The sequence below is a fragment of the Aquarana catesbeiana genome, linkage group LG11, assembly GCF_042186555.1.
Source record: "Aquarana catesbeiana isolate 2022-GZ linkage group LG11, ASM4218655v1, whole genome shotgun sequence".
Lineage (NCBI taxonomy): Eukaryota > Metazoa > Chordata > Amphibia > Anura > Ranidae > Aquarana > Aquarana catesbeiana.
Window position 1 is genome coordinate 95,128,816 of NC_133334.1, and position 18,973 is coordinate 95,147,788.

At 42.8% G+C, this 18,973-nt stretch overlaps 1 protein-coding gene across 1 annotated transcript in view; it reads left to right on the forward strand.

Annotated features, from left to right (window-relative positions):
• The window catches only part of LOC141111713 (intestinal mucin-like protein), a 41,150-nt gene extending 22,941 nt beyond the window's left edge, over nt 1-18,209 (forward strand). The window contains exons 2-5 of the mRNA XM_073603857.1: nt 165-263; nt 1,011-1,051; nt 17,973-18,101; nt 18,204-18,209. Coding sequence (XP_073459958.1) covers nt 165-263; nt 1,011-1,051; nt 17,973-18,101; nt 18,204-18,209 — 275 coding nt within the window. The remainder of the gene's footprint in view (nt 1-164; nt 264-1,010; nt 1,052-17,972; nt 18,102-18,203) is intronic.
• The last annotated feature ends 764 nt before the right edge of the window (nt 18,210-18,973 follow it).

Sequence of the window (18,973 nt, forward strand, 5' to 3'; positions counted from 1 at the left end):
ACGTAAATGTGTGAGTAATCTGAAAGTTATACCTGAGAAGAAAAGCAATAACATTTTATTCATTTGATTTTTATTGTTGGTATTTATATAGCACTGACAATTTATGTAGCTCTTTACGTATATAGTATATTGTACATTCACATAACATTATTATGTTTTGTCAGCATGCTTTCCAGGCTCATGCTCACTACCCCAAGTTTCATGTCAACCTGGTTTTCGGCCAGAAGTAACCATGGAAGGCTGCTGTCCCAAAATAAGTTGTGGTAAGTTTTAAAATAGTATACCTTTGAGAGAAATGCACTCAGATCCTGCGCTCCGCTGTGGGCTGACATCTCACAGCATTTTTGTGGACTGAGTGGTGTCAGCTTTGCCCACAGTGTTTTGCCAAATTACTCAACCACTCTCCCTTTCGATCACTACAATGTAATGTCTAATCATTTCCTAACACAGGAAGTCTTCTTCATTATATTCACAAATAAAAAAAAAAAACAAAGTTTGGGCTGGAGTCTGGTTTAAAAGAGCAGTGTGGCTCCACACTCCAGCTCTGTTACTTTCTATGGTGGATCCAGCAAAGGATTGTGCACAGCATAGAAATACCACAACAGATTTTTAAAGATCTCTGGTAAGAAAGTTTGATGCACCCATCTTTTTTTGCCCAATTAATGTGTGAAATAAAACATAGAATAAAGTCATTGCGTTTTTAACCACAATATTACTGCCATTTTAAAGAAAACATGTCATGAGACAAATATGGAGTTTTTCACTGCAAACTGACAATTTATATGTGAGATAAGTTGTGGCAGGACATCAGAGGGGTCTTTAAAGCAATTGTTAGCGATGTCTAGATTTTTTTATATTTAGAGTTGTCTGCTTCTGTGCAGAGCTATAAATTAGTTTTCCTAATTTATTGAAAGAAGAAATGGCAAAGAATTTTAGGCACTCTGCTGCAGAACGATCTAACTATTTCTATAGTCATTTTTGTTTTTAAAAATTGTTTTATTTCCCCACAGTACCAAAAGGAGTTTGTGTTAAGGATGGCATTGAATACCCGGTAGGTCTTTAACCAGTATTTGATTAGCATTATTTTTAACTATCCCTCTACTTATGGCATGCACTGATTAGACATTCCTAAATGTTCCAATAGACATGCAAAGATGTTCATCTGATTTAGCCTGTCCAGGTTACTACTGTTATTTTTTTTGTTTGTCTGGTAGGTTCATATACACAATACAACTAACAGTCAACAGAATCTAATGTGATGGCTCATGCACCAGCTCACAATGCCAGTATCCATGAGGCAGAGTATCTCCTCATATTAGAGACCCTGGGTAGCCATGACAGATGAAAGTGGGCCTTAATTAGTCTCCGAGTGAGGCAGAGAAACATATTCAGGGGCCTGTGGTGGATTGTTCTTCCAACAATTTTGCTCATACATTGAACTTTTTCTTCCTGCCCATGTTTTCATATGTATCCGAGTACAGAAGAAGATTTGAATTAATCAGACATTTTCAAAAGACTAGAGAAGGAAGAGTTGCTTTTTTCCAATGCATAGTAATACATTTCCTTGTGTAAAAGAGAAACAAGCTCAAGAGCATTCAGCTAATGTGGGAGCCATGTCCTCTATTAGGCCCAGTAGGCACAATTCCGGCTTCAGTTTAAGGCAGGTCTGGGCAACTGCATTAATTACATCCACCACCTCTGTATAGAACTGAGAAATAAGGGAGCAGTTCCAAAAAATGTGAAAAAAGTCTCTGTCCAGGTGGCCACATCTACAGCAGGTGGGGGACAGAGCAGGATTCAACCTATGGAGCCTATGAATTTAGCCCAACAATGGGGGTCAAGGATTATGTGGAGAGAAGGCAGGGTAAGGTTGTTCCAGAATTAGGTGTAAGGAGAAAGGTCAGCAGAGTCCTGCGCTTCCTATTAAACCCCAATGACCAGGCTTTAAGAGTAATCTCCATGAGGCAAGTGAGCGAATATGAAGCTCCAAAACCACAGAAGAGGAGGTGCTGAAAGGCTTCCAAGGAGCCTAGAACAGTCACCTCTAACATAATGGAGGGGTTGCTCAAATTTGGCACCAGCCATCAGTAGGTGGTGAGCAACATAGTAGCTATAAAATACTTGTAGAAATCTGGCATGGTCAGTCCACCCTGCAAGGTCGTTGTTGCGTTTGTAACATGGGGCTTGGGATCCTCATAAAAAAGGAGATTAATAGTTGGTTAAGCAGTTTAAAAAAGTATTTGGGTCTGCAGGAGGGTGGATTTCAAAAGAGGTTGGTAAGCTTTGGTAGACCTTTCATTTCAATCAGATTTAGGCAATGAAAGATAAAAGCAAATTTCTCCACACCTTCATCCTATTTTTAACTTCTGGCAGTACAGAAATTAAGTGCAATTCCTCATATAATTTGACATTACAGTATAACATCACTTCTAAGTAAGTAAACAATTGTACTCACTGCAGCTGGCCCCGGGTGGCCAGAGAAATAGCCCCAGAGCCAATAGGAAATTAGAGTGACTTATGCCAGTCTCAGGCCAGAGAACTGTGAGAAGTACTGTAAGACATGCAGAGCTTCCTGCAAGGTCTAGTCTCAGACCAAGTGTATAACATCAGCCATTTCAGGTGAGAGATTCACTGTGGACTCTGTCTCCAAATCAATCTATTGCAGACCCGGGCAATGCGCAAGGTCGGAGACAGAGGACAATGGTCCTAGATGCCCCCCTGGGAGGTATATGGCATCTCGGACATCAGCAAGTAATGGAGGATTGGCAAATGTCGGATCCAGAGGAGAAGAGGTCTTACATGAGGCAAAAAAGCAGGAATAAGCTCAACTATCAGGGTGACCCAATCTCCAGACTTCAGTCATAAGTATTAGCAATCAGTGACCAGCTGGAAAGATCCAGTGTGAACTGGACAGGACAGGTCTGTCAAGGTGTGGGGATAGAATAGCATTAAAATCTCCGATAATGAGTACCAGTATGGTCTAATTTTTTCCAAAAGAACATATAAGAGATCTGAGCCAAACGAGGGTGGAATATGAATATTAACTAGCACCTACTGTATCTCTGTTTCTATGCAGTAAGTACCAGTATAACATATTTACCATTCAGATTGAAGTGTACTCCCTCAATTGTACAAGGTACACATTTACTAATTAAAATGTATACAACGCTGGAGTAAAAAGAATACGAGGCATGAAACGTCTTTTGAACCCAGGGCCTCTTAAAGGAAAGAATCTTGCTTCCAACTAAATGTGTTTCTTGTAGAAAAGGGATATGGGGGTATACGTTTTGACATATTGGAACAGCAGGGGCCTCTTAAACTTGGAGTTGAGGCAGGCCACTGCTGTTTACCCTGCTAAGCCTGTATTGATATCCCTCTCTCCCCTCCCTGCCTTCTTCATCCTGTCCACTGACAAACTTAAAATGTCAGCCCTGCAGGTTAATATAGCACTCTGCTTTGACCTGCAAATCACTTGCCCAGAGGGAGGTTAAATAATGGTTGGATTGTAACGGAGTACCCATTAACTCACCAACCCAGAAGGTGCATTCACTGGTCCCTTTAGCTCCATTTCTTTCAACTTTCTGAATGTGCCCAGGGAATATGAGCTTTTTTGCTTCTCTCCACAAGCTGTTAAGGAAGGCCACATCTGATGAGGCAAAGGTAGCTGGGCAACTGTTCTACAGCTAGATAAGAGGTCTTACACTGTCAAAACCAGCATGCTGACAGCTAGGCAGAAGTCTAATGGCATGCAGCTTCTCCAAAGACCTAGCTATTGTGGGGAGTGCATCACCTGTGGTACTAGAGCTACCTTGGATTTCACAGAGAGGGATACGGTTTATGAAATTAAGCTCAAGTAACTGTTTGTCTGTACAGTTTTACTTAAGTATTGTTTCTCAGCGAGGCCCTTATGTTTTGCTGCAGAGTCTTAGAGAGACTATGCAATGTACCCACATTTCCCTGACTAATCTCCAGAGACATTGCTGTGAAGAGTCTGTTTGTTTGAATGATCTGTTTTGTATTATTCTGCAATGTATGCATGCTCTTTGCCATTTTGGCTCTGTTTTGCATTACTGACTTTACTTTAAGGTTAAGGTTGAACTGGATGGACTTGTGTCCATCCAGTTAATCCTGACTAACTATGTAACTATGTAACTTTGTACCTGTTTATTAAGCTGCAAGTTCCAATTATTCTCTGTCTGATCATTTAACTGATTACTGATCCTGTTACAGAATTGTGTAATGACTGTCCACTTGAGTCTGTTAGTGTGGGGCGAACAAAGTTCGGCCCGAACATGACCTGTTCAGCGAACACCCGAATTTGCCGGTAGCTTGGCAGGATGTTTGCTCAACGAGCGCCCCACAATGCACTGCATGCTTTACAGTGCAATCTAGGGCCCTAATTGGATGAAGCCTTGCACCTGACTGCTGACTGCTTAGCCCTGATTGGACAAAGTAATGATTACTTTGTCCAGTCATGGCTCAGTGCTCATAGTCCCACCCCACACTATAAAAGGTACAGTATGCAGACCAATTTGATGCATTGTGCGGCGTATGGTCAGAGCACTGACAGGCTGACCCCCCACCCCTTCAACCTCTGCAGCAATGCTGGCAGTACTCATACATCTATTTCCCAAAGACAACCTCTGGATATGACGCTGAACACTTGCACTAAACTTCTTTGGTTGACCATAGGGAGGCCTGTTCTGAGTGGAACTTGTCCTGTTAAACCGCTGTATGGTGTTGGCCACCATGCTGCAGCTCAGTTTCAGGGTCTTGGCAATCTTCTTATAGCCTAGGCCATCTTTATGTAGAGCAACAATTCTTTTTTTCAGATCCTCAGAGAGTTCTTTGCCATGAGGTGCCGTGCTGAACTTCCAGTGACCAGTATGAGAGAGTGAGAGCGATAACACCAAATTTAACACACCTGCTCCCCATTCACACCTGAGACCTTGTAAAACTAATGAGTCACATGACACTGGGGAGGGAAAATGTCTAATTGGGCCCAATTTGGACATTTTCACTTAGGGGTGTAGTCACTTTTGTTGCCGGCAGTTTAGACATTAATGGCTGTGTGTTGAGTTATTTTGAGGGGACAGCAAATTTACACTGTTATACAAGCTGTACACTCACTACTTTATGTAGCGCTGGGATTTTTGCCATCTAATGTAATGCAATGTTAATGTTGTTAGATTGGTATTTGGCTCCCTCTAGTGGTATATATATGTGAATAAGACTTGTTTATATTTCACATTGAAGCATGAAAGAAAGCCTATACAGGAAGTGACTCAATTGTGTTGTGAAAAGACTCACTTACCCACGGTGCCTCACTTGCCTACCCATGAGGCCAAGTGACTGAACTGCATGCTGGTTAGGTAATAAAAGGCCCAGCGTGGCCATTTTCTTTCTCTTCTTGCTGGGACGCGTGGCCTGCCTGCAGGGACCTGTGTGGAGTCGTCCGAAGAGTGCGGCCTGTTCGGCATGGAACGGAACAGCAATCACTGAGAGTGACTTACCACAGTGTGCTGGAGAAGCTGTGTGATCTGATCTGAGGATCCAAAACACCTGACGGAGCCATAGGAGGGTCCCAGTCATCTTGCGGAGCAGCATGACGGTGCTGACTGGCAGTGGGACTGAGACCACCGGAGCGGAGTCATCCAGCTTTCCAGGCCTGGTGTGGTGAGAGGGCTGTTTCCCAGAAGTTATATACAGCACTTCACATACTTAGTCTAATCCCACAGTGTTGCTGGGACCTGCAGTTCCATAGAGAGGTCTCATTTAAATGAACTGAGTTCAACCAGGCCTCAAGCTTATACTTCACTAGGTGTTCATTGACGGCTTGGGTGCACTTTCACCGGAGACAGTTATAGGTGTGTTTCATAATGGAATCGCTGTCATCTATCAGTTTATGTTACTTTGCCATTTGATGACCCAACTGGATTATAAATACTGCAGTTAAAGAAGCTAGCTGAAGACGGAAGACAAGAGACTTATCATCTATTATAAGGCATTTCATCCTGCAGTGCTCACAGGGGGAGGTATTGCAATCTAGGGGAAGCCCTTGAGTATATGTACTGTAATATACTCATTTTTAGTGCTGTATAAAAGATTGCAGATTGTGTGTGCGTGGCTGTACTAAAAGTGGGAAAGTGCCCAATGTCAAGGTCTTACCGCATGTATATTCAGTATAATAAATAGGTCTGAATATTTGAATGCTGTTTGATTATCACATGTTCTAACTTTGTTTATCATATTCATCGTTGTGTTAACATTTTCTGAAACTAGTTCCAGTAAAATTACCGCTGGTTAAGATACAATTGGTGTGAGACTGTTTTTAATCCCCATAACAGGCGGATACCCAGGTAACGGTAAAGATACAGTATCTGGTGTTATTATTGGGTTGTTGTTGCTATTGGGTTTCACACCAACACCATTACACAGTTGTGTCAAGAGGGTTGAGAAATTTCTCAAGGGGAGCAAAAGCAGAGTACAGGCCCACTTAATTACCAGCAGCTCCTTTGGGGGTAAGTGCTACACGTGGTGGCTTGTCCAGGATTTCTGTTACTCTGCAAACAAGCTCACCCTCATGAACTCCAGAATGGACCCCCTCACTGGGGCGCAGTGGTGCGAAGCAGAAGGCATCCGCTCAGAGGTGAGCTTGGCAATTGAGCTCTGGGGAGATGTTTTGGAAGAAGAGCAAATCAGCCGAGTGGTGAAGGCACTGTCCCCAGACAGAAAGGCATGGGTGGTTGCGGTCAGACCAGACCCAGGGACCTCCCGCACTTATGCACTGTTGGAGTGGAGGAAGGGAGTCCCTGAAAAATTTAAAGGCACAAGTGTGAAATTAGCTGATAAGACCAAGTTTTACCTGACACACCCAGAGGGACCAGGTGAAAGCCCTACCCGCTCCATGCAGGTGAAATCATCCAAAGCAAAAGTTCCCACCCGGTCACGTCTGGCCACGGTTGAACCAGAGCTCTTTACAGCCTTGGGGAACTTTGTGTCAAAATGCTAGAAGGACAACCCAACATACCTTGGAAATGCATACCAGAAACTCAGCGTTTTCTCTGGAAGATGGCCCGTACCTCAAGAGGAAGACAATTTTGAAGAGTGGTTGGAGCAGACCACACAAGCCCTGCATGAATGGGACATCCCTGAGACTCACAAGAAACAGAGAATCGGAGAGAGCTTAAGAGGGCCTGCTTCAGAAGCCATCTGAAATTTGAAGCTCAGCAAGCGAAACTGTGTGGCTCAGGACTACTTGGACATTCTGCAGAATGTGTTTGGGCGAACAGAGAAAGTTTCCAATCTAATCAATCAATTGGAGCACACTTATCAAAATGAGGGAGAGAAGCTGTCAGAGTACATGAGGCGTTTGGACAAGATTATACACCAGATCTTGTTGAAAAAGGGTCTAGATCCCCGGAAGGTGGATGAAATTTGAGCCAAGCAGGTCTTGAGGGGTGCCCAGCCTTTGGACCCTATCGCGCTCCAGTTGAGAACACGTCAAGATGGTGGCATCCTGAAGAATCCAGACCTGATCCAAAGAAAAAATACAAAGGCCAAGGTCTGTTGTTGAAGTCAGGATGGCTAGTGCAGCTGATGGCGACCCTCAGATCGAGCTTCTAAAGACCCAGGTGTCACAACTAATAGAGATGATGGCCCTATTGACCGCCAGGCCCACTATTCCACCCGATGAGGGAGTTCCAATACCCAAGAAGTTGTTAAGCTCTACAGTTGCGGAAAAACAAGAGTCCTGTTTCAACTTCGGAGGGGTAGGACACTATCGACGAGTGTGCCCAAGTCCAAAGCCAGAAACATTGCACCAAAAACCGGCGTGAAACCTCAGAGGGCCCCGGTGAAGGAGTCAGCTGGGCGCCCTGTTACATCAGCAAGCTCCAAAAAAAACACAACACCAAGAAACTGAAGCAAGATTTCAAACACTTACACAAGGCTGCAGTTGTCGTCTCCAAGCAACCCAGTATCCCTCTCCCTTCGACTCAGACTACCGGGCATCAGAGAGTTAATACACACCAGCCTCCCAATGCCAAACAGAAATTAAAGCATGATCAGAGTCTCCTCAAGAGAGGAGCCAGGATACGACTCACCAAACAGGCTAAACCTGCCACTTCTCATGAATTCCGTCCTAAGCTAGTGGGACCTTCTCCAATTGTCCCCATCCAAGTGGAAGGAATCTACACCAAAGTTCTTTTGGATACTGGAGCCCAAGTGACTCTGCTTTACAGAGACTTTTATGAAAAACATCTCAAACACTTGCCACTGCAGAAGCTGGAGGAATTAGAAATATGGGGCCTAGGGACCCAGAATTTCCCCTATGACAGCTACCTACCCATTAAGCTCACCTTTGACCCGAGTGTGGCGGGAAAGGCCGGAACCTTTGATTCCTTGGCAGTGTTTTATCCTCGTCCACCAGGGGCTGATAGAAGTTCTCTCATCATTGGGACCAATACCGACCTGGTCCAAAGAGTTCTGACACCTCTGTACACCCTATGCTAGCACAAGTGTACCAGAATCTAGTGCACGAACAGAAAGCCCCATCAGGAGTGGGAAAAATCTGGCGCCTGGACAGAAGCGAGAAGGTATTGCAACCAGGTGAAGTAGTCTATCTAAAAGCTTCTATCAAACTGAGTTGGAGACAACCTGGCCCTTTCATCGTCCTTGAGACGGACAGACAGAAGGAAGATAAGGGGCTTGAAATAATCCCAGAAGTGATATCGACCAAGGCACTTCAGAGAAGCCGAGGGAAGGTCTCAGTCAGTGTCCGAAACACAACAGCCTTACCTGTGAAGATGCCAGCTAGAGTGTTGCTGGGGCAGGTGAATCAAGCAACCCCAGTCTCACCATGCGGTATCGTGGGAGGACAAGAGGGAGAGATCCCTATGGAAGAATTCTACTCGAAAAACACTCCCCTTTCACTTGCTTGGATGGAAAAAGCAAAAACCTAGCTCTTGAGATGGAGAACTGCCTTTTCGAAAAGTGAGTTCAATGTGGGGCTGGCAAAAAGTGCTGAACACAAGATCCGATTGGAGGAAGATAAACCCTTCCGAGAGAGGGTTAGACAAATTCCACTGGGAGATTTGGAAGACCTGTGAGAACAGCTGGAGGACAGAGGAGACACCAGACTTTATCTAAAAAAATTGTTAATCTTGGCCTGAGTGTACTATAATTTGGCTTCTTCACATAAGGCTTGCTCACTGTGGTGCAAAACTTTGTTATTTTCATCCAAAGTCTGCCAAAGAGACACCATAATTTATCCAAAAAATCTCTAATCTTGTTCCGAGTGCATTAAATTGTGGCCTCATCATACAGACTGACTCCACAAGCCATTGTTTACAAAATAAAGAGCTTGTAGGGAAAATCAATTTAAATGTATTATTTTTTTTTTTAATAAATGTCAGTTTTGCTGCAGCAGGTTCTATACACGGTGCAGATGTGCCACTTTACAGGCAGACTACGGGGGCCCCCCAGGCAATATATTTAAAGGAATTTTTCATTTTTATTGTTTCACTTTAAGCATCATTAAAATCACTGCTTCTTTAAAAACGATCATTTTTAAGTTATATTTTTTTTTGCATTGGTACATGTCCCTCAGGGCAGTACCCGGGCCCCCATACCTTTTTTTTTTCTGGCCAATAGCTTGCATATAAGCCTTCAAAATTGGCATTTTTGATTTTTCCTGTTTGGGTCCCATAGACTTCAATGGGGTTTGTCGTTCGGGGTTCTGGCGCAAACCGAACTGGGGGGTGTTTGGCCCATCTCTAGTCTATATCCATAGCTTAGGCTAGTGGTCCCCAAAATAGGGCCAGACGCAGCTCTTTGCTTTCATTTATCTGGCCCCTGGCGCACTTTTCCTCCCTGTAATGCAAAAAGGATACATTTTTCTCATGGGACAATGAAGGGCAGTAACCATAACTTCTATGTAAAAAAAAGTAACAACTCTGTATTTCACAAATATATAAAAGCAAGACTTAAAACCATCACGGCTGGTGTCTTTTTGTATACAAAGCACCACATGTTAAAAAATACGCATAAGCAATCTCCACTAGGGAGCATTACATAATCACAAAATACATATAGTATATTACACCACGATCCCTGAAGAAGCATATATATTTACACCCAGCATGTTTTGAAGTGGTTCCTTTGTCCTCTTCTTCGGGGGTATATGACAGATCCTGGGTCTAAAAAACAATCGTAGACAATATTGGACGCTTGCAATTAGATACCAGATTGATGTCTTGTATGGTACAACATGCTGTACTTACAAATGACTGTAATAGCCAGTAGGGATGAGCTTGATGTTCGGGTCCAACATCGGGTGTTCGCCCGTTCGCCATAGAACGAACATTATGGGGCGTTCGCAGGAAATTTGAGCGCCCACGGAATGCCCTATAATGCACTGCGAGATCGCAGTGCATTGCTGTATGATGATTGGCCAAAGCATGCACCTGACCTGCATCCTTTGGCCAAGCGCAGCGCCCTCTGCTAAGAGAGCCATAATTGGCCAAAGGCAGGGTGCTTGTGGCCAATCATGGCTCAGGGGGACTAAGTCCACACCCCACACTATATAAGACTACACGGCGGCCCTGTGTAGTGTTGTTGGCGTGGATGGAGAGATAGCTTGATTTAGATTAAGCAGCCAGGTTATTCAGTTAGTGGCAGTGTATTTGATTATATATATATATATATATATATATATATATATATATATGAGAATATGAAAACACTGCGCTCTAATAGCAAAAAACAATAACTGGTAACTGGGAAAAAATGCAGCGCTAAGAAATATTGGGAAGTTAGGGTGTAGTGAAACAATTAAGTAAGAGATGCTGTACTGAACAGTAAAGCATATGTGCAAAAACCATGAGTGAAGTGAAATGAACAAACACAGTATAAAGTGTCCACATATGGTAAATGGATGATTCCAAACTCAAATTAATAAGAGGAACTGGTATGGACCAAAAGATGATTTGAGACTGGAAATTAAAGTCAATGGTGCATGGTGTGGATCTGTGACTGTGAGTCAACAACGGGGTACAGAACTTCCGTAGCTGTAAACCAACATCTCGATATGGGGCATCAGAATGAAAACATCAGCAGGTAAGATAAGATGGGTACTCTTACCAGATGACGTGGACTCCACTGTCGTATGACATGGAGTCAATGGTGCATGGAGCCAAACCTAGGCTGGAAAACGATATCCGGAACGGTGGAACCTTGTCTCACTTCTCAACTTCTCTGGTGGGGTGAAGAAACATCAGGAAGGGCCGCCAACTGGATATCAGCCAATAGACCTCAAGGATGTGTTCCAAGGAGAAGCCGGGGACAGATCTGATCCAGACCCCGTGATGGAAGTAGGGCTACTGGAAGGCAGTTTCTTGCATCGGGATAATATGCAAATAAAAAATAAAAAGCTTCTGCATAGTGCAGGTAAACCATGGATTTTTATTTCTAAAAATACCATACAAAAAATGGATAAAAGTGATCACAATTGAAATAAAATCTAAGCAGCGTAAGGAAGGGGAGATCGCCCGGCGCGTTTCGACCAAGAGGGTCTTCAACAGGGGCATGAGCTTCCCCCTTCACGCTGCTCCTATATATAAATATCTAATCCAATAAGATAACCCCTATAGCCAATCACAGTGGCGCTACAAAGGTCAAGTAATCAGGAACTGGATCCTGTTGATCGCTAGACCAATCAGAATCATGAATAAAACAGCCGGTGAGTGTAGGACCCAATGGCCTAGTCTAATAGTGAGACTGACGCCTGGAGACCTCCCCACCGCATGGCAAACAATAGTGGACATCACTTCCTGGTAATGCATCACTTCCTGGTCATTTGATGTGGGGTGAAGGGGCGGTGTCCCGGCTCCCTGACCCAATCAACAACCACCAAAAGGTGCACAGGATGGGAGAGGGTAGTCACGGAAACCGAATCCGATCTCACATGATCGGATCTGGTGCTGTCACATGGCTAAAAACATCAATGTGAAAATAAACAATAATAATGGCAAACACTAGATGGCAGCACTAAAGTGAAATAGTGCTAGCAAGTGGTGATAAACCAAAACAGAAAATAAGCATTACTGAACGATACTAAGCAGCATTACCTAAATCGGACACAAGATGTCCCAAATAGATCTATACCAGTACATACAAAATATACATAGCAATGAAAGAAAAAATTATAAAAATATTAACATGGCTGTTAGGTAATCTATTACAAATAATCAATATATTGAATTGAATAAATGAATAAATAAATATAATTTCCCAATATATGATTGGAACGGAAAATTAGGAAATAAAAACATAGAACAAATTGGTATTGTAAGGAAAAGGAATAAATGAAAAAAGACACTGATAATAACGCAATAATAAATCAGCAAAAAAAAAAGGGGGGGGGGGCAAATGAAACCCCCATACCTTAAAGGGACATCAAAAATGAACAAGCGGAAATGGAAAAATCGTACATGAAAAATACATGACTACTAGAATGTATTGATAAACGAGTTGAGGTCCCACTCGACGTTCATCCCAAACAGAAAGAAGGACCTCAACTCGTAGATCCAGTAGGTTTCGAGGCTTGATACGCCACGTAATCGCGATTCACCCCTCCAGTGTGGGACAAATCTGTCTATGACCTGGAAGAGGGTGCCTGAAGGGTCTCTATTATGATGTTGCAAATAGTGTCTCGGTACCGTATGTTTGCTCTTTCCCCCTTTAATGCCGGTGATATGCTCATTGACACGAATGGAGAAGGTCCTGATGGTACGTCCGACATATTGTTTATGACAAGGACATGTTATCAAATAAACAATATATTGAGATGCACATGTGGCAAACTCCTTCATGTGATATACACGAGACGTTACTGTGGATGTAAAGGTTAGTAGCTTTTGTTTGCCTGCACTATTGTGGTGGCATACGTTGCACTTACGGCAAGGGTAAAAACCCTTGCAGTCTTGGAAGAAGGATATCTTTTTGGGTGGATCGATAAGATTAGGGGCAATCTGCCCCTGAATGGATCATGCACCTCTAAAAATCACTGGTGCTCGTTCGGGAAGAAGGGGACCCAATAGTCTATCATTCAAAAGCACCCTCCAATGTTTCTTAAGGATGTTTTTGACCTGTTTAGACTGTATAGAATGCGTGGTGATGAAAGCCCACTTAAAACTAGAGTCTGAGGTATTTTTGGGACGCTCCATCAATGTGGCCGTTCTCTCCACAGCCAAGACGGCATTAATTTCCTCATCCAAATGGTCTAGTCCATAACCCTTTTCAAGAAATCTTTTCTTGAGCAACTGTGATTGGACTAAAAAATCGGACCGGAGGCCGGAGTTAGTCCTCTGGGCCAGGTACATAGACGACATCCTCCTCCTATGGGATGGAGATTGCCAGTCCCTGGATGACTATATGACCATCCTAAACTCCAATGATAGGGAATTCAAAACCTATTTCAAACCCACCGACCAGAATGGGTACATTCCGGTCGAGAGTTGCCATCAAGAACAATGGCTTAAAGCAATCCCACGTGGCCAATTCCTTGGGCTACGCCGCAACTGCAGTAAAACATCCAATTTTTTAGTCCAATCACAGTTGCTCAAGAAAAGATTTCTTGAAAAGGGTTATGGACTAGACCATTTGGATGAGGAGATTAATGCCGTCTTGGCTGTGGAGAGAACGGCCTCATTGATGGAGCATCCCAAAAATACCTCAGACTCTAGTTTTAAGTGGGCTTTCATCACCACGCATTCTATACAGTCTAAACAGGTCAATAACATCTTAAGAAACATTGGAGGGTGCTTTTGAATGATAGACTATTGGGTCCCATTCTTCCCGAACGAGCACCAGTGATTTTTAGAGGTGCACGATCCATTCAGGGGCAGATTGCCCCTAATCTTATCGATCCACCCAAAAAGATATCCTTCTTCCAAGACTGCAAGGGTTTTTACCCTTGCCGTAAGTGCAACGTATGCCACCACAATAGTGCAGGCAGACAAAAGCTACTAACCTTTACATCCACAGTAACGTCTTGTGTATATCACATGAAGGAGTTTGCCACATGTGCATCTCAATATATTGTTTATTTGATAACATGTCCTTGTCATAAACAATATGTCGGACGTACCATCAGGACCTTCTCCATTCGTGTCAATGAGCATATCACCGGCATTAAAGGGGGAAAGAGCAAACATACGGTACCGAGACACTATTTGCAACATCATAATAGAGACCCTTCAGGCACCCTCTTCCAGGTCATAGACAGATTTGTCCCACACTGGAGGGGTGAATCGCGATTACGTGGCGTATCACGCCTCGAAACCTACTGGATCTACGAGTTGAGGTCCTTCTTTCCGTTTGGGATGAACGTCGAGTGGGACCTCAACTCGTTTATCAATACATCCTAGTAGTCATGTATTTTTCATGTACGATTTTTCCATTTCCGCTTGTTCATTTTTTATGTCCCTTTAAGGTATGGGGGTTTCATTTGCCCCCCCCCCTCCCCTTTTTTTTGCTGATTTATTATTGCGTTATTATCAGTGTCTTTTTTCATTTATTCCTTTTCCTTACAATACCAATTTGTTCTATGTTTTTATTTCCTAATTTTCCGTTCCAATCATATATTGGGAAATTATATTTATTTATTCATTTATTCAATTCAATATATTGATTATTTGTAATAGATTACCTAACAGCCATGTTAATATTTTTATAATTTTTTCTTTCATTGCTATGTATATTTTGTATGTACTGGTATAGATCTATTTGGGACATCTTGTGTCCGATTTAGGTAATGCTGCTTAGTATCGTTCAGTAATGCTTATTTTCTGTTTTGGTTTATCACCACTTGCTAGCACTATTTCACTTTAGTGCTGCCATCTAGTGTTTGCCATTATTATTGTTTATTTTCACATTGATGTTTTTAGCCATGTGACAGCACCAGATCTGATCATGTGATCGGGACTTGAGCTGAGGAGATTCGGTTTCCGTGATTACCCTCTCCCATCCTGTGCACCTTTTGGTGGTTGTTGATTGGGTCAGAGAGCCGGGACACCGCCCCTTCACCCCACATCACATGACCAGGAAGTGATGCATTACCAGGAAGTGATGTCCACTATTGTTTGCCATGCGGTGGGGAGGTCTCCAGGCGTCAGTCTCACTATTAGGCTGCGCTATTGGGTCCTACACTCACCGGCTGTTTTATTCATGATTCTGATTGGTCTAGCGATCAACAGGATCCAGTTCCTGATTACTTGACCTTTGTAGCTCCTCTGTGATTGGCTATAGGGGTTATCTTATTGGATTAGATATTTATATATAGGAGCAGCGTGAAGGGGGAAGCTCATGCCCCTGTTGAAGACCCTCTTGGTCGAAACGCGTCGGAAGAACTCCCCTTCCTTACGCTGCTTAGATTTTATTTCAATTGTGATCACTTTTATCCATTTTTTGTATGGTATTTTTAGAAATAAAAATCCCTGGTTTACCTGTACTTTGCAGAAGCTTTTTATTTTTTATTTGCATATTATCCCGATGCAAGAAACTGCCTTCCAGTAGCCCTACTTCCATCACGGGGTCTGGATCAAATCTGTCCCCGGCTTCTCCTTGGAACACATCCTTGAGGTCTATTGGCTGATATCCAGTTGGCGGCCCTTCCTGATGTTTCTTCACCCCACCAGAGAAGTCGAGAAGTGAGACAGAGGTTTCACCGTTCCGGATATCGTTTTCCAGCCTAGGTTTGGCTCCATGCACCATTGACTCCATGTCATACGACAGTGGAGTCCACGTCATCTGGTAAGAGTACCCATCTTATCTTACTTGCTAATGTTTTCATTCTGATGCCCCATATCGAGATGTTGGTTTACAGCTACGGAAGTTCTGTACCCCGTTGCTGACTCACAGTCACAGATCCACACCATGCACCATTGACTTTAATTTCCAGTCTCACATCATCTTTTGGTCCATACCAGTTCCTCTTATTAATTTGAGTTTGGAATCATCCATTTACCATATGTGGACACTTTATACTGTGTTTGTTCATTTCACTTCACTTATGGTTTTTGCACATATGCTTTACTGTTCAGTACAGCATCTCTTACTTAATTGTTTCACTACACCCTAACTTCCCAATATTTCTTAGCGCTGCATTTTTTCCCAGTTATATATATATATATATATACATATATATATATATATATATACACCCACATACATTCAGTCTAGTATAGATATATATATACTCTGCATCCAGTCAGTGTAGCCTATAACTACATTCTACAGTGCATTCCGTGGTGTACTGTTTTTTCTAATCTACTTCAGGCAGTGCATTTGATATATATACACACATATACACACATACACACAGTCAGTCTAGTACATATATATACAGGGATTTTTTTGAGCACTGAATCTATTAAATGGCAAGGAGTGCTGGAGGGTCTATTGATGCTGGTTGCTGGGGTATCTATAGTTGCTGGAGGGGGTATTGTTGCTGGGGGGTCAGTCATTTTTGGGAGGGATCTACTGTTGAACACGGGGTCTATTCTTGCTGGCTGCTGGAGGGTCTATTGATGCTGGCTGTTGGGAGTCTATTGTTCCTGTGGTGTATCTATTTGTGCTATGGGGGTCCATTGTTGCTGGGGATCTATTGTTGCTGGCTGTTGGGAGCCTATTGTTGCTGGGATGGATCTATTGTTGCGGGGGGTCCATTGTTGCCGGGGGGTCTATTGTTGCTAGCTACCGGGGATCTGTTTTACTGCTTTTCTTGTTATTATTAACAAATTACATAGAGGGGCAGTACTGGGAGGTGGGTAGGCAGTGGAAACAAGGGGGTGACTCGGGAGGGGGGTTCCTGCACCTATTCTCTGAGGAAAAAAAGCCCTGTGTATATATGTATGTATGTCGGTCTAGTACATGCTACATAGTACCGTAGTGCAGTTGCTACTACTTTTCTGGTGGTGTACACATTACACAATACAGTGCAACCGTAGTGCAGTTGCTACTACTTTTCTGGTGGTGTACACATTACACAATACAGTGCAACCGTAGTGCAGTTGCTACTACTTTTCTGTAGGTAAACACAGTACACAATACAGTGCAGCTGTAGTGCAGTTGCTACTACTTTTCTGGTGGTGTACACAGTACACAATACAGTGCAGTGTGGTGTTGCAAAACAAAATATACATCATGTCCAGAAGGCCACCAAGGAGAGGCAGACGCTCACAGGCCACTAAAAGAGGGCAAGCAGGCTCTGTGTCTACAGTCAACAGTGCTGGTCGTGGACATGGTGCATCCTCTGCATCAGAATTTTAGTGGGGTCAGACTGTGGCTGGTGGAAGTAGAAACTGCCCCAGTGTCAATGGGAGTAAACAATTCCTCAGACCTGGTGGTTAGTTGGAGTAAAAAAATTACAAAGCACATGTGGTTAGAAGGAGGAGGGATAATGCCCCATCATTGGTATTGGTGGGAGGAATAGTGCCTATTTATTGGTGTCAGTGGTAGAAATAGTGCCCCATTGTTGGTGTCAATGGGAAGAATAGTGCCCCACTACTGGTTTCAGTGGAAGGAATGGTGCCTTAACCTTGTTGACAGTGGAAGAAATAGTAAACCAAGGGCCGTACAAAGGCAAACAAAGGGCCACATCCGGCCCACGGGCTGCAGTTTGGAGACCACTGCCTTAGATGATTGCACACTGCAGATATAAGACTATAAAACTACAGAACAGGAATGTCTAGGCTATGAAGCTTATTTACTTAAGGCTTTGAAAATGTTCACACAATAAATTGTGTAAGGATTCACTTCAATTATCCAGTCATGTGAAAAGAAAATTTTTGTTTACTTATTTTATCTGCACATGAATTGATAATTGATGCACTGGTGGTTCTACCATTATAGGGGGTTAAAGATCTATTTTGCATTCTATTTTAAATGTGCTTCTTGCCTTTCATTTATAGCCTGGCTCTCCAATTTATACTGCTCCAAATAGCTGCTATGAGTGCAATTGTACTTCCATGGTTAGCAGCTCAACACTACTGCATGAAATGAATTGCCAAGCCATTATCTGCAATACCGCATGTGACCCGGTAAGTAGAATTGTCCTGTTTAATAATTTTATCGTTTGAATCAAGTGTAGTTTTTTTTCTCCAATTATTAGTTTTTATTTCTGATTTTCTTCCTTTATTAAGTTGTGAATTTTAATTTATCTTTGTTTAGGCATTTTTATAAAGCAACAACTGCAATTTATTGAAGTGTTTTAATAACTGTGCTGTTTTTTTTTTTTTTTTTTTGTGTATGGCAATGTACGTCCAATCTGGACTATGGCAGCTACAGTATTTTTTGCTAGTTTTAGTTAAATACTTCAGATGCAATATTAAACTCAGACACCATGGACAGTGGGGGGTGGTGGAAGCTTCTGTGTAGTATTCGAGTGCTGATTGAGCTGCCCATCAGATTCATTTCTCAGGGGAGGAGCAGAGCTTGTTATGGATTCAATGGTGCGTTTACATTAAGAGAATGTTTGGAGATTGGAAACATCCTCATAAAGTCTTTGTTCTTCCCCCTAAATGTTAGTCTTTTATCGGTTTTGTGAGGATTTTGTGAGGGAATGGTAAATCCCTCTGTGGATCCTGCTGTGCCCCCCCCCCCCTCTTAACAAGCTTTACTATTCCAGTAGAGAACGTGCCTGTTTTTAAAGAACTAACTGATAGTTGGTAGGAAGGGCTTTCTAAAGCTTTGTTCTTACTTGCCTTTCATCCAGATCTGGCTTTGACCTTACAATACAACCCCAAGCTTACCTTCATTTCCTAACTGAACATTATCGATCCTCTTGAATCGTACTTTCTTTGGCCCGCCTCTCACAGCTGTTCACTTTCTCTGCTATCAATCATGTTTTCTCTTCATCATTTGTGGGTGTGATCTTTAGGGCTGATGTCACCCACTGTACTGTTGTTCCTGA